The following is a 15,959-nucleotide window of genomic DNA, read 5'->3' as shown; positions in this document are numbered from 1 at the left end:
CTTTCTGTGACTCTTTCAAATAAGTGAATAAATCTTCAGATTTTTTTTATTTATTTGAAAGTCAGAGAGATCTTCCATCTGCTGGTTCATTCCTCATATGCTTACCATGGCCAGGGCTGGACCAAAACGAGTCCAGGAGCCCAGAGCTCCAGCCAGGTCTCCCACGTAAGTGGCAGAGACTCAGCTGCTTGCGCCACCCCCTCCTGCCTCTCTGGGTGGCACGCTAGCTGGGAGCAGAAGCAGAGCAGCCGGCACTCTCACCAGGCTCTCCAGTGTGAATGCAGGCATTACTGAGTGCATCCTAACTGCTGTGCCAGATGCCCACTCCTGATTCACTTTTCTAGTCAGTAACTAGGGGCTAGCTCAACACGTGCCAGGAAGTGGGGACCAAGGGGCTCCGGGTCTGCTGTTGGCTCTGCCGTTAGCTTGGGTCATCTTGGTCACAGACGTCACTGCTGCACACCCCGGCTATCCGTCTGAGTTGAAGCGGCTGGATCGGCGGCTCACGCCTTGAGAGCATCTGTGGAGTACAGGTGCCCTGCCAGCCCTAGAACTCCCAACATTTCGTTTAGTCCTCACAGTATCCCTGCGAGTTAAACCAAGGGTAGGTAAACTAGCCCACAGACAGGACCCCTGCCCTTTTTTTTTTTTAGACAGGCAGAGTGGACAGTGAGAGAGAGAGAGAGACAGAGAGAAAGGTCTTCCTTTGCCGTTGGTTCACCCTCCAATGGCCGCCGCGGTAGCGCGCTGCGGCCAGCACACTGCGCTGTTCCGATGGCAGGAGCCAGGTGCTTCTGGTCTCCCATGGGGTGCAGGGCCCAAGCACTTGGGCCATCCTCCACTGCACTCCCGGGCCACAGCAGAGAGCTGGCCTGGAAGAGGGGCAACCGGGACAGAATCCGGCGCCCCAACCGGGACTAGAACCCGCTGTGCCTGCGCTGCTAGGATTAGCCTATTGAGCCACGGTGCCGCCCCCCACCCCCCCCCCCCTTTTTTTTTTTTTTTTAATAAAGGAACTCTCTTTGGAACACAGCACACCTGTTTATGCATCGCTGTGACTGCCTTAGTGCCGCAGGGGCAGAGCTGTGTGGTCGGCCCACACAGTCTATTGCATTTAGGCCCTGCCGAGACAAGCATGCTGACCCTGATGGAGGGACAAGGAGCGAGAATACCCGGCTGGCCCCTGAGTGAGCAGAGCCCTGTTGTGTGGGTGCGGGGAGTGGGCTCGTGGAGGTCGAAGCTGCGCAGTCCCTCCGTGACCCGAGACGGGCTGCCTCTGCGGATCGTGCTCCTCTCATTCCAGGGTCCATCTTCATCATCTGGAGGTGTTACTGGAATGTTTCTGTTGGTCCAGCTTAACGGTGTTCTCTTTGCTGTGTTCAGGAGGCTTTTCTACTCGGCCATTCGTGAGAAGTGTCCAGCGTCAGAGCTTGTCATCCAGGTCCTCTGTGACCAGCCCCTTGGCTGTGAACGAAAACTGCCTGAGGCCTTCTTGGTCGCTGTCTGCCAAGCTGCAGATGCGCTCCAACTCTCCTTCCCGCTTCTCGGGCGACTCTCCGATCCATAGCTCGGCCTCCACCTTGGAGAAGATCGGGGAGGCGGCGGATGACAAGGTCTCCATCTCTTGCTTCGGTAGCTTGAGGAACCTGGCTAGCAGTTACCAGGAGCCCAGCGACAGTCCCAGCCGGCGTGAGCACAGGGCTGTGGGCCGAGCCCCTCTGGCGGTCATGGAAGGTGTGTTCAGAGATGAGTCAGACACGCGCAAATCCAGCTCTGGTGTTGCAGATCCACAGGGCAAAAACTCGGCACAAGGGCAGCGCCTGCCGTCCATCTCTGATCCGTTTGATAACAACAACCAGATTGCTTACGTGGACCAGAGCGATTCGGTGGACAGCTCTCCAGTCAAAGAGGCGAAAGCCCCGAGCCAGCCGGGCTCCCTCACAAAGAAACCAGAGAGCACAGCCAAGAGATCCCCTGGCCCCAGAGGCACTTGTGAGCCAGAGAAGAGCTTGCGGAAGGGGAGGCCAGCCTTGGCGAGCCAGGACTCGTCTCTTTCTAGCACGTCCCCTTCTTCTCCCGTTCCCATCCAAGTGTCCCGAAAGCCCTCCCGTTCCCGGAGCAAAGCCGAGTCTTCTGCCAGGGCTAGTGGAAGGCATTCGGCCCCCGCCCCCGCCCAGCCCAAGAAGGAGTCCTCGCCCAAGTCCCAGGACTCTGTGTCCTCTCCCTCTCCGCAGAAGCAGAAGTTGGCTCCTGCCCTCGCTCACGCCGCTTCCTCGACATCGGCCAGAAAAGCTTCCGGCCCTGCAGCCAGAGGCCCCTTCCCTGCCGGGAAAAGCAGGACTCAGGAGCGCAGCCTGAGTCGCGAGGCTTCCAGACAGAGCCTGGGTTCTGACCGAGGCAGCGTCACCTCCACCTCCAAGCCCAGCTCCCCCCGGGTGAGCCAGGCCCGAGCTGGGGAGGGCAGGGGTGACGGCAAGCACGTCCGGAGCTCCTCCATGGCCAGCCTGCGCTCCCCCAGTACGAGCGCGAGGTCGGCTCTGAAGAGGGACAGCAAGTCTGAGGACAAGGGGCTGTCCTTCTTCAAGTCCGCCTTGAGACAGAAGGAGACCCGGCGCTCCACGGACCTCGGCAAGACAGCCTTGCTCTCCAAAAAAGCCGGAGGGGGCTCCGCCAAGTCGGCCTGTAAGAACAGCGCGGATGAGAAGGCAGAGCGAGGCCCCCGGCCACCTGGCTCCCAGCAGCCACAGGCCACACAGGCCACCGTGCTCGGGAAAGAGCCGCTCGTCCCCAAGGACCCTGCCTCTGCTAAACATTCCCTGCTGTCCGCTCGCAGATCCAAGTCTTCCCAGCTCGACTCCGGAGCGCCCTCGTCTCCTGGCGGCAGGCAGTCTGCCGAGAAGGCCTCCAGAAAGTCATCTAGCACCCCTGCACGGCCGTCCCAGAAACCTCAGTGAGGTCGCTGCACGCCGAGCGAGCGTCTCCTCTGTAAAGATGTTTATTTATTTGGAACCCCGCCCCTCCCACCAAAGCCCGCTCTGCTTTTGTTTTGTATTTTTCGGGTCACATGCCTGACTCTGCGTGTATGTTTGGGTGGGCGTGGGTGTGTGTGTGTGTGGGTGTGGGTGTGTGTGTGTGAGATAGAGAGAATTCAATTGCAAATTGTTAAAAGCATCGCCTTATTCTGCCATTGAACCAAATAACAGCCATAGGCAAAGCATTGACCCCAAGCTAACTGGAATACTCGTAGCCGGTCCTTTGGACAGTCCCCTCTAGCAGTTGTACATACTTCTTTCTGGAGCGCTCTGATGACTTTTGGCGGACACTAGGATTTGAAACCTGTGAAGCAGTGACGCTGGCGTTCGTGAGTAGTGGGGTGAGCTGTTGGCTCGGCCTCCCTCTGCCGATTGTCGGGTGGCACCGCGAGCTCTGAAAACTGTGACGCTAACAGCGAAACAAACCGAGGGAAAAACTGTTGCTTTCTGCACTTTCCGGCCCATCTTGCAGTCTTTGTAAAGGGCAATATTTTCACACTAATGTTTCTCAGGTATACACCGGCTGGTCTAGTCACCGGGGTAAAGAGGAGGATGGCACGCGGGTGACTGTCGTGTCTCCTACTGCCACAGACGTTTCAGAGGTGGAAGAGGCTCGCTGCCTTCGTGTCTGCAGAGACGTGTGTGCCGTAGTACGTCCTAAGAGGTAGCAAATCGGACAGCCAGGAAGTTCCTTATGAATTTGCTAGCCAAGGCCATGAGGGTTTTAAACTGTAGCGAGGGCAGTGAATACCTTTGGAAGATGGAAGAGTCCTGGGGGAAAAAAAAAAAAAAGGATTCTAAACTGGATGCACGCATCTGTACACTTTCCTTTCCCGGTGTTGCTTGCTTTCTGTGGGAAGTTGACCGCTTCGTGCTTCCCCATCTGCACACTCGTGTTTCCTCGCCTCGTAACGTGGAGAGCAAACGTCAGCAGTGGTGCGTGGAAGCAGCCGGTGCCAGAGGGTTCCACGCGCACTTCGGGTTCTGCCCGTGGGTCTTAGCTACCCCGCTCTGCACTAACTCCTTTATTTCTCCTCTGTGCTGAAGATGTAATCTCACGTCAGAGCTCACTAGCAGGATAGGAGTGCATTCCGTCTGGCAGTGTCGTTGCAAACGGCGTTTCTGGTTAAGAAAAAGGAGAACCTCACAGATGATCAAGAGACAGCTCTTCCAGCTTTTCTGGAGGTCTCCTGGCAGTACTTGTCTGCTCAATTTTTAGCTTTTCTTCTCTTTATTGTTAATATTTTTTTAATACCGTCTAGAGAGTCATGGTCCCGATTCTCCTTGGATAGCATTTGTCACTTTGCCATAAAATATGGTGTGCTAAGTTCATATGTTTTTAAAAATCTAAACTTTGGAGGGTGGGTCACAGAGTGTCAGGTTCCTCCTGAGCTCTTGGTGCACAGATTCGTTTGTGTCGTCCCTTTTCAGTATTGCTGTGTTTGCAAAGAAAATACACACGTGGAGCTGGAAACCCTGCACTGCCTTCTCTTTCTTTCTTTTTATTTTTTTTCGTGAATACCTCTTGGATGTACTTCCAGTAGGTTACTTAACTTTATTTTGCTGCTATTTTGAGCATTCGCTGGTAACTTGCAAGTGCCGAGGCTCTTTGTGTTGAAGGTAGCTGGAGTTTTAGACCTTGGCAGTAGCTAAGATGTAACGTATTCGGCCTTCTGAGAGCCAACCACGAGCGCTCCGTGGATTTCATCGGGCGGGAGCCTGTTTCCCGTGGCACACCCCTGCGGTGTCTCCCCACCCAACCCCCCACAGTTCTCGGTGACGTCCCAAAGCACTGTGCCGTGCTGGAGGGTGGCCGTGGGGGACTGGCTGCGTCCGTGCTGGTGCCGCCTCCAGCGGCCTGCTCACGGCCCCATCAGTGTGTGTGCTCCAGTGGGCCGGCATGTCCATTCCTGGAGAAGGTGCGCCGGACGTGGGTGGTCGGTGTGAGGAGCGGACTGTCTGATCTGAGCCTGTCGTCTTTGTTTACTAGGTAGAGCCCACGTGATACCTCCTGTCTGAGGAAGCTGACTTGGGCTAGAGTTATCGTTTGATTAGACAGAGGGTTTTAACAAATCCTCTTTCACTGTAGTCAGACAAGCATTAATGGAAGCTGGTTTAATTTTCACAGTGGTAAATTTTTTTTATTTTCGAGTTCTCTAGGAATGTGTTTTCCATTATGTCCAGTGTTTTGGGGGGGGGGGGGGGAGGAAACCTTCAGAACTCCCTTTACGTCTCCATGAGCTCTAGAAATAAAATTTCTATAATTTAATAAAATCTGTAAACTATCTGTCTTTGGAGTTTAGTCCTTGTTTCAGATTTGCTGGAATAGGAAAAAAAAAAAAAAAACAGGGAATGTTATGGCGTGCCTAGGCATCGTTAAGCCATTGTATTTCCCTGGTTGGTGAACAGTGGAAATTTCATTGTCCCTAGCTACGTGGTACAACTGTAAGCCACAGAAAAGGATATCTTGCCTAAAATTTGGGAGGCCCTTTTTGGGGCATAAAGTATCTTAAGGGAAGATTGTTCACTTAGTTCAATTCAGTTGCTCTGTAAGGTTAGGGACGTGTGTTTACCTTTTTATTTTCCTGGTGATACTTGGCAAAATGAACATTTTTGTGTTTTGGGGTTAAAACTCATTTGCCAACCTAGGTTTCTGGTTGACACCCAGGGCCTGCTGAGAGCAGGCGTGTCCTGGTAGGCACCGGGTGATCGCCTGCAGTAGTGCTGTAGCTGTCGTGTTGCTTTAAAAAGAAAAGGGCTTTCTTCTTGATTTCTTTCTGCCAGTGCCCTAGCTTGGCTCATTCCTTCAGGCCCTGCCCTTAGATAACTTGCAAGCACAAAGAAACCACTGGCAGGCTCCTCTCACCTTACTCGGTCTCCCACCCCTTTTGTGTTTTCAAATCCTGAAAGCGGCCCGAAGTGAGAACACACACGTGGACCAGCGGGGCCGGGGGTGGGACTGCCCCTGGCCTGAAGCACTGTGATGACCAGTGCGCGGCTTCATACTCGTTGGCAGCCATTCTTTCTTCATTCGTTCATTGTGCAGACGTTCACGGAGAGCCTGCTTTGCCTGTCAAGGCACAGCTGACCGCCTCAGGAATTTGCCAAGGAGGATCCTGGGGAGCACCGCCCGGCCAGCAATGCTGGGATGTCCCTGCCGGTCCTCGGTAAAAAGACCACGTGGACTTGGGTCCGTCAACTCCCCTGGAGCCGGTCAGCTCTGTCTGGGAACCAGAAGACCCCTGCTTTGTCTCTGGAGACATTTTACTCTCACAGTTGAGGTGGAGCTGTCTGCACCGTGGAGGGGTGGGAGATCCATGGCCCAGTCGCTTTACATTAGAATTTGGTCATCTCTGTATGGCATGGGTGTGGGGGCTTTCTGGGGAACTGGGAAGAATTGTCATCCCTGTGTAATAACTATCATGACAAAAGGGACAGCGTGTAAAGGGAACAGTAGCTGCAGCTGTGACCAAGCTCCCGTAAGTTCCAAATAAATGTGTTTCTAAATGGACATGTAACATTTCACGCTAATTACTGAACTCCTGAAGTTACTGTTTCCTACATAGGTTATTATAATTAATGGGTGCAAAGATCATTAGTGTTTTGGGTTGGACTTTTGAGACAGTGTGCAAATCCTGAGCACAGTTTCATCAAACCACATTCCGGAGGTGCATTGAACTTTGTGTTACTTGGAATTGAGAAGGGCAAAATGTATTGACAAACCAGTGCCTATCATAAGCATAAATACAAAAAGTAGCTATTACCGTGCAGGCTTTAATTTCCTAAAAGGCATATTATTGTTAAACCTGACCACATATTTGAGGGGGGGATCCAATGCTTTTATCTGAACGAACATTCTGTGTCTCACACTGCCTTTTGATCAATTCCCAAAGTGTTTGTTTTTGCAGCTGCACTTTAGCATGACCGATCATCTCTGTCCCAAGTAACAATTTTTTTTGCATGGCCTCCATCTAACCCAGAATGCATGCTCTTACTACCTATGCAAGCAACCCATGAAAAATACAGACTTTACAAAATGTTAAGTTTTAAAAAAAGCAACAACAACAACAACAAAAAGGCCACTCTTAGGTTATGGAGCTCTATTTTTGAATTTGTAACTTTTGAAAATGTGGCTTAATCAGTATAGGAGCGCATGAATGTGATTTCTTGCTTTACATATATTTCTGTGACGACGTTTTTGATCAAACGTCTCTGATGAGGTTTTTTATCTTTGGCAAGATTATGTGTAAAATAAGTGTTTTGCAAGCAGAAATGGAATTGGCTATGTTGAACACATATCGGTGTATATACTGTATTTAGCCTGAAGACTTTCCCGAAGTATTTTGTTCTAAAAAATAACCTGCCATTTTCTATAGATTTTAATTTTTTATATCTTCTAGAGTTCTCTTGTCACCAGGAAAGACTGGGGCTTCAAGTAGTGCTAATGATTTTCAAATGCTTTCGTAGAGACTTGGATTTGTTCTGGAAGGCCCTGGAGAGACCCATCCCCTGGTTACAATAAGATTAAGGCCGGAGGGACTCACGGGGGTGTCGTACAGCGGATAGATTCTAGATCCATCTCTCATTCACCTAGAACCAGTGTTTCCCAGTTTGGGGGAGGAGAGGGGTTCCTAAGAGGCCGTTTAGAATGGCACACGTAGGCCTCTCCTGAATGACGTGTCTGAGATCAGAGCACCCAGTGTTCCCTGGAATCATTGCCAGGAAACGTTGGGAAATGGGGCCGGGTCCCGGAATTGCCTCCTGTTTTCCAGCCCTGGTGTTCCCAGGTGGCAGTTGGAGCTGTGATCCTCTGTCCCTTTGCTGAGAGCCAAGGCAAGCGTCACGGCGACCATCACTGCCAGGCGGGGCCCTCAGGACTCCGAGTCCTCCACTGTGTGCGGGAGGCAAAGACAGACGGACAGCTGCTGACTGCACCTGCCCGTCCGCGGGCGGGCACTGGGGCTCCCAGGGAGTGCCCCTGTGGGCTGTGTCCCTTCCGCACTTCCAGCTGGGGCAGGAGGGAAGTCAGTCCGAGTTAGAAAGTGGCAAACCGCCTCTCCAGCCTTGGAAAGCTGTGCCTGCTGAGCTAGGCCGGTCACCTGCTTGTGGTCCTAGCAGACCCCCTTACGGCCTGTTCTCCACTGGACTTCCTCCTCACAGAGTGTAGCTCCAGGAATTCTCTTCCAGTTGAAATGAATGTAGGGCATTCTATTCAGTTTTTTCTTTTCTTTGCAATTCTCATTGCTGTTTTTTCATACCAAGTAGTCCTCATCCAGACATCTGGCAGTACCTGATCCACGGTTTTAATCTGTGGTGAGTTGAGTACGCCGTGGCCTCTTCAGAATCCTGTGGGTGCTCAGGTGTTTCAGCTTCTTGTGCATTCTGCTGCCCACAAAAGGAAGATAAACCCAGCTGGCCTGGTGGTGGTCCCAGAGGTTTCAGGAATGAAGGATTCCAGGAAATGTGTCTTTGGCAAGGCCACCCAGAGTGACGGTATCTGAAAATGCAACAGGAGGTCTCCCAGGTGCTATTCCAAGTGGCGTGGTGTCATCACACAGAGCAGCACAACGGTCGCCGTGGTGCCGAGGCCGAGGGCCACCTCGTAAGGCTTTCCGACGTGCAGTTGACGCTCTAGCTGGGTTCGCTCGCCAATCGTGCCTCTCACCACTGGTTAAAACTGAATGCAAGCCCCACTACAGAAACAGCGTCTTCGGTTTCTACGCTGACTCTTGAAAGCCGCATGTCATACCACTGTACGTGAGTTGCTTTGGCATTGCTCACGCCCCCCGAGGAGTGATTTCTGTGCAAGTCTCTTCTTTGGTTGTACAATGATCTGGAAGGCAGGATGTCTTTCCTGGAGGCTGGAAGCAAGTGTATCATAATGTTTTAAATTATTTTAGAAGACAAGTGCATGAGATGTGTCGCCAACTTCTGTTATTTATTTGTATGTTTTATTATTCAAGGGGAATGCACTTTTAAGAAGCAGAGTCTCTATTTTTATGTTTAAGACGTTTTATTTCTGAAACAGCAGTTGACTATACAGCATACGGTTGGAATTAAAAGTGGAAAATGTAACGAAACATAATAAATTTATTACGCGATGCCCTCTTCAAGCCATCTTCCTCTCTTCTCCCCATTGCCAACGGAGGTCTTTTTTTTTTTTGGTGTCGACTAATAATTTGTACAGGGCATCTGTCTAAACAAAATGCCTTAAAATTGCATTAAATCCAACTTTTAAGAAAGCTGGTTACAGAAGGATAAATACAGATGCTCTGGAGAACTTGAAGACAGCCAGTGCCGTCCATGCTTACGTGGTTGCATAATCAGGGGTTAGCATTCACCATTTCCTCCATGACAGAGCAGAGGGACTTGATCTTGAGCCCCAGAATTCCATTCTAACACGACCCCGGGTTTTCCACGTTTCATATGTGTTATTTCCCCTCTTCTGTCACGTTTTTATTATGAGGAAGAGAGAGCGGTGGTTTTTCTCAGCCCTCTCTTAGGCCTGGTACTTAATATCCTATTTAACCACCGGGTTCTGATATTTTTCCAGCTGTCTTTAGTCTTCAGCACAGAACGCCCTACTGAGGGTGTCATATCGCTCGTGACCACTTGGGGGCACTAAAGATCGCAGTAGTCCAGTGTGTTTTAGAAGCCCAGGCTGCAGATGGCTCACCTCCAGTGTGGAGTGAGTTGAGGGGTGCAGTGTCCGTGAGCAGGACTTTTTGTTAGGGTGAGTTTGTTCCCAGTCACTCGACTCCAGATTACAGAGCAGATCTTGTCTTCCTGTACCACTGTGTTAGAATTTAGGGTTGGGGCTGGGAAGATGAGCATGAACTAAGGTTCAGCACCTCTGAACCCCATCTCTAATTTTTATGGTAAATGTCGCAGTAGTCTATTACAGAGTTGAACCACAGGACACTGGCTCAAGGGGCTTCACATGCCCAAGGTCTTCCCGTGTCCTAAGTGCATAGAGGTAGCAGTCATGCAGCGGTCTAAGGAGTGTTAGAGTGTGGGTGATGCGCCCCTGAACAAACCTGCCCACCCCCGCCACTGCAGAAGACAGCGAGGTTGGGGGTGAAGCCCCTTGCCTTGGAGCCCTGTCCCCAAGCCCAGTTCATGGTGGAGGTGGCCCTGCTCCCTTTCTCAGGCATATCCACATGAGTCCTCAGGTGGATTTCACCCCAGGTGGGTTGGTCCACCACATGCGGAACCCTCTGGAACTGGGTCTTGGTCTGGTGTGAGCCCTGTCTCCCACCGCCGCCACCATGTGTGGCTCAGGAAGGCTGCTGTCCCCCGATGCATGTTTGCCTTCCCCACGTAACCCCATGGCCTCGTGCCTCGTTTCTTAGAGCTTGTGGAGGTGAGACATGAACCCAACTGGCTCCTTGGATTCCCAGCAACTCCGTGTTGCTTGAGGTGATGCGAATGGGACTGCGGTGTGTGGTGGAAACCAGAGCTGCCCGGTGTTGGCGGGGTCTCTGGATGTTCCCTTTGTTGAGGAGCAGCCCCTGGAGGCCCATGGTGCACAGAGCCAATGCCAAAGACTCCGGGCAGGGGCTGAGACGCATCTGTCCCCCTCGAGTTGGGAACAGGTCGCCCCATGGGCTTGTGCAGTGCAGGCGAGGACCAGAGGGCAATGGCCTTAGGTTCCAAGCCCAGTGGAGATGGTGCCTCCTTCCTGTCTTCATTTGGAATCAGTCTGTGCTCCCTCACTTGGCCGTGCCTCCTGGTGCACTGACGCCAGGGCTAGGACCAACCCAGTGCCCAATGCGGGGCCTGAGGTGGTTCATGGAGGTCAGGCCAGCAGGCACAGCTGGAACTCCTGGCTCTTCCTGTGTAGAATGGCTCTCTCCCTCACCTCATTTACATCTCAGGCTCAGGTATCCCCAGGGCCTTTGCTGCACCCCCCCCCCCCCATTTCTGTATCACTTTCCACCGCCCACCTTAGTGCAGGTGCAAGTTCAGGTTCATGTGGGAACTCAGCCTAGGCCACGCCCATCTCTCCTCCCCAACCCCTGGGATGCTCCCCGGCACATGCTGATGACTCAGTAAAGACGTAGGCGCCACCTGGACGGATTTACCCGGGTCGGGTAGGCTGCTTTAACCATTCGGGGTGGAAGAAGAATGAGTGTACCCAGGAGCGTAGCGAGGGCTGCTCGGGAATGGAGTGGCTGTGGCGCGTTCTGACCCTCAGGGTGCCACTGACCCTCCTAACAAGAGCGGTGAGGAGGGCTCGGGAGGGGGCGCTGGATCATGTGTCACATCCACCTGCAGTGGGGCGGGCTGCGGGGGGAGCTGCATGTAGTTTCTGGAAACCCCAGAACTTCCTGGAGTGTAGGGCAGAGCGGGGGGTGAGAGGTGGGCAGAGATCTAGAGAGGATCCTTTCCTGAGCCACCTTTGGAGCATCCAGGAAGAGATTTTGATGGAGTTTGTGCCTTAGCAAGGTCACCATGACAACCTGTGGCCCCGGGAGCCCAGCTGGGAGCTGGTTGCAGGAGTCTGGGTGCCGTCTCTGAAGGGCTGAGCTCAGGCAGTGCTGGGTGGACAGAGAGGAGAGAGGCCATGCGACTCCCACGCTGGGCTACCTTGGGCGGGTGCCTGTGCTTCTCTGTGCCTTGACTTCTGCACCTGTAGAACGTGGGTGATAGTGTCTGCATGATCGGTGTGAGGCTGAATCGGGGTGCTTGGTTCATTGGCCTTTCATTTTTTAAAAATTTTTTTAATTTTAGTTGAAAGAGTTACACAGAGAGAGAAGGAGAGGCAGAGAGAGAGAGAGAGGTCTTCCATCCACTGGTTCACTCCCCAGATGGCCGCAATGGCTGGAGCTGTGCTGATCTGAAGCCAGGAGCCAGGAGCTTCTTCCAGGTCTCCCACATGGGTGCAGGGGCCCAAGGACTTGGGCCGTCTTCTACTATTCCAGGCCACAGCAGAGAGCTGGATTGGAAGTGGAGCAGCCAGGACTTGATCTGGCACCCATATGGGATGCTGGTGCTGCAGGTGGCAGCTTTACCCACTACGCCACAGCGCCCGCCCCCGTTAGCCTTTCATTTTATCGCTAGTGTATTTAGTTTGATCTACGTTTGTACCCTGCAGGTGGTGAGGGTCCAGGTTTTTGAGCCATCCTCCCCGAGTGCGCATTTTCAGGAAGCTGAATGGGAAGTGGAGGTGAGACTTGACCCCAGACACTCCCACATGGGATACAGGTGTCCTAAGTAACAGCTTAACCCACTGCCCCCAATATCCGCCCTTCACTTACTGTCCAGCCGGTGTGTGCTAACACTTACTCTCCAGCCACAGGAGGATTCATTTCTAGTCCCTGTTCCTTCTTCTCTTCTGTTTCCTGGTTGCTTTCTGATTTAAGGCCCCAGGTGAAGCTGTCTTTCTCCAGCGCCTCCACCTTATTCCTCCGCTGGTGGTAGGAACAGAGTAACTCAAAGCTGGGTGGTAGTTTTTAAAAGGCTCTGCCTTTGGGTCATTCCATGAAAATTGGGCATTCATTTAACAAGTGTTTGGGGAGCACCAGTCGGGGGCTCAGGAGCTACCAGTGAGCAGAGAAAGAAAAGGCCCTCCCCTAGTTTGGCTGAACTGCCCATCCGGAAGAGACAGACGGTTAGTAATGATTGACCCTATCTGGGGCTGGCTTCCTGAAGCAATGGAAGGGTGGAGATAAATTGATATTAAAACAATGAGGGGTGGGGGAGTGTGGTGCAGTGGGTTAAGCTGCTGCTTTCGATGCTGACATCCCATATGGGTGCCAGTTCGAGTCCTGGCTGCTCCACTTCTGATCCAGCTCCCTGCTAATGCACCTGTGAGAGACCTGGATGGAGTTCCTGGCCCCTGGCTTTGGCCTGGGCCTACCCCTGGCCGTTGTGACCATTTGAGAAATGTACCAGCAGATGAAGCTATCTCTGTCTCTTCCTCTCTCCCTCTGTTACTCTGCCTTTCAAATGAACAAATAAATCTGTTTGGGGCCGGTGCTGTGGTACAGCAGGTAAAGCCGCTGCCTGTGACATCAGCATCTCATATAGGCACTGGTTCAAGTCCTGGCTGTTCCACTTCCAATCCAGCTCCCTACTAATGCACTTGGGAAGGCAGCAGAAGGTGGCCCAAGTGCTTGGGCCCCTGTACCCACGTGGGAGACCTGGAAGAAGCTCCTGGCTGCTGGCTTCAGCCCAGCCCAGTGCTGGCCATTGCAGCCATCTGGGGATTGAACCCGAGGATGGAAGATGGATCTCTCTCTGTCTCTTCCTCTTTCTAACTCTTTCACATAAAATAAATGTTTTTAAAAATTAAAAAACAAGGGGCTGGTGCCATGGCACAGTAGGTTAATCCTCCACCTGTGGCACTGGCATCCCATATGGATGCTGGTTCTAGTCCTGGCTGCTCCTCTTCTGATCCAGCTCTCAACTGATGGCCTAGGAAGGCAGTAGAAGGTGGCCCAAGTGTTCAGGCCCCTGCACCCACGTGGGAGACCAGGAAGAGACTCCTGGCTCCTGGCTTCAGATCGGCGCAGCTCCGGCCGCTGCAGCCATTTGGGGAGTGAACCATCGGATGGAAGACCTTTCTCTCTGTTTCTCCCTCTCACTGTCTATAACTCTACCTCTCAAATAAATAAATAAATAAAAAATAAAAGATATGGAAGGATACAACAAAACATGGTTCATTTTCCACTTTATCCTTCCTCCCAGCTTTGTATGATAGCATCGTCCACCCCTACCAGGATCCAGGGCCCCATCCTTGAAGCTGCCCCTTCCCTCGACCCCCCAGCCCCTCCCTACATCTCCTCCATTGGCAAGCCCTGTCCAGCTCCTCTTCCACGGCAGACACCACCACTCAGACCACAGCCCCACCCTCTACCACTCTTCTTCAGACAGAGCCTCCCTCGAGTATCCTGACCACGGGGCTTGGCCGCTGGCTCCTTGCCCTGCGGGGAATGCCCTCCCACTGTGTGTTCATTGGCTGTCCTTTCTCTAAGGGCACCTACAAGAGTCCTCGCACGACCGCCCCATTGCCCTGCTGCTGTGTCTCATGCCACCCTGCTCTGCTGCAGCCCCCCCCCCCCGGCCCCTGCCGCTCCTTCTCACTTGGCCCCAGTGTCATCACTTGTCTTCCACACCGGACTGCAGCTCCCATGAGAGCAGGACCTTTTGTCTGCCTGTGCTCGGATGCCTGTCGCGTTCTGGTTGCTTTCTGCTGTAAGTGACAGCGTCCAGCCGCAGTCAGCCCCGTTATTTCAACTTCACACTTAGAGCAAACCACTCGCCTAAAAGCCACACCTGTCGTGAATGGTGCATGTTGGCTAAGAACCTAGGCCTGTCTTACTCAAAGCTTGTGTGTGAGTGTGTGTGTGTGTGTGTTTAAAGATTTCCAATACCCTATATAATATTAAATAGGAAAAGTTACAGTTAACACATGCAAGTACAGTAAGGGAATATTTTTGTATTGTACACAGTCCTGTTCTTTGTAATCCCCAAGTCATATTTATGGCAGCGAATGTGGGAAATAATGAAATTTATACTTTCTGGTAATGATTGAGGAGCGCCTCATTGGCAGCAGCTTGTCTAACCAGGATACGGTTGTGAAAACCAGGGGTTAACATTGGTGCAATACTCTTAACCGTACTGCAGAGTTGATCTGGCTTCGTCAGTTTTTCCTCTAATGCCTTTTTCCCCCTCCTGTACCAGAATTCAATCCCAGATCCCACAGTGCAGTTAGTTTTCCTGTGTCCTTGGTTCTTCTGGTCTCCTTCATAGTCTTTCGTGACCTTGACACCTGTGAAGTAAGCCACTTCTCCAGACTGTCCCTCGGTTCGGGGTTTGTCTCATGGGTGCTTGTGAATTGGCTGAGGTTTTGCATTTGGGGGCCAGGATGTCACAAAAGCAATTTGTACTTCCCAGAGCTTCGTGGGGTTATACGGAGGCTTTCGTATGTCTGAAATCGGGTGATTTTAACCTTGACTGCTTGGTGACAGAGGGCTTCCCGTGGCAAAGTTCCTGCTTCTCCCCTCATCGTCACTCTTTATCTTGGTGGAGATGCTTTTAAAGGCCATACGAATGTCCTGTGTCTCTGCAAATGTTGGCCCTCTAATTTTAGCATGGATCGTGCCTGCAACAGTTTTCATTATCGCAGTATTCTAACAGTGCAAGAAAGAAATTATTTTTTTAAATATTTATTTATTTATTTATTTGAAAGAGTTACACAGAGAGAGGAGACGCAGAGAGAGAGAGAGAGGTCTTCCATCCGCTGGTTCACTCCCCAATTGGCTGCAATGGCCGGAGAGAGAGAGAGAGAGAGAGAGAGAGAGAGAGAGAGGTCTTCCATCCGCTGGTTCACTCCCCAATTGGCTGCAACGGCTGGAACTGCGCCGATCTGAAGCCAGGAGCCAGGAGCCAGGAGCTTCTTCCAGGTCTCCCACGTGGGTGCAGGGGCCCAAGGACTTGGGCCATCTTCTACTGCTTTCCCAGGCCATAGCAGAGAGCTGGATCGGAAATGGAACAGCCAGGTCTCGAACCGGCGCCCATATGGGATGCTGGTGCTTTGGCCAGGGCATTAACCTGCTGTGCCACAGCGCTGGCCCCAGAAAGAAATTATTAAAAGCCTCCTCACTCAGAAGTTCAGAGGCCTGGCAGGGGCAAGGATGGGCTCAGTGCTTTCACGGTGTCGTTGAGGACCAGGGCACTTCTGTCATTCTCAGCACCTTGGCCTCTGTCCTCAGATCTGGGCTCCAGTGCTGGCCACAGACCTGTAATGCAAGAACATCCACCTGAGGGTGGAGGAATCTATAGCACAGTGTTTCCCAGAGTGACCATCGCTGTCTGCAAAGCCGCCTTCAGATCCCACTGAGCAGGATCCGGGTCACTGGCCTATGACCAAGTTGTAAGGGAAGAGAAGAAAGTAGTAGGCACATTTCCCTGGAGAGAGCC

At 52.3% G+C, this 15,959-nt stretch overlaps 1 protein-coding gene across 2 annotated transcripts in view; it reads left to right on the top strand.

The window, feature by feature from the left end:
- USP31 (ubiquitin specific peptidase 31) overlaps positions 1-9,155 on the top strand; it is an 88,699-nt gene extending 79,544 nt beyond the window's left edge. For both annotated transcript variants that reach the window (XM_062181018.1, XM_062181017.1), the window contains one exon: positions 1,384-9,155. In XM_062181018.1, coding sequence (XP_062037002.1) covers positions 1,384-2,954 — 1,571 coding nt within the window. In that variant the 3' untranslated portion in view covers positions 2,955-9,155. The remainder of the gene's footprint in view (positions 1-1,383) is intronic.
- The last annotated feature ends 6,804 nt before the right edge of the window (positions 9,156-15,959 follow it).

The sequence above is a fragment of the Lepus europaeus genome, chromosome 21 (genome assembly GCF_033115175.1).
Source record: "Lepus europaeus isolate LE1 chromosome 21, mLepTim1.pri, whole genome shotgun sequence".
In the NCBI taxonomy this organism is placed as follows: Eukaryota; Metazoa; Chordata; class Mammalia; order Lagomorpha; family Leporidae; genus Lepus; species Lepus europaeus.
The sequence above is the reverse complement of the archived record's forward strand: the minus strand, read 5'-3'. Positions and strand labels throughout refer to the sequence as shown.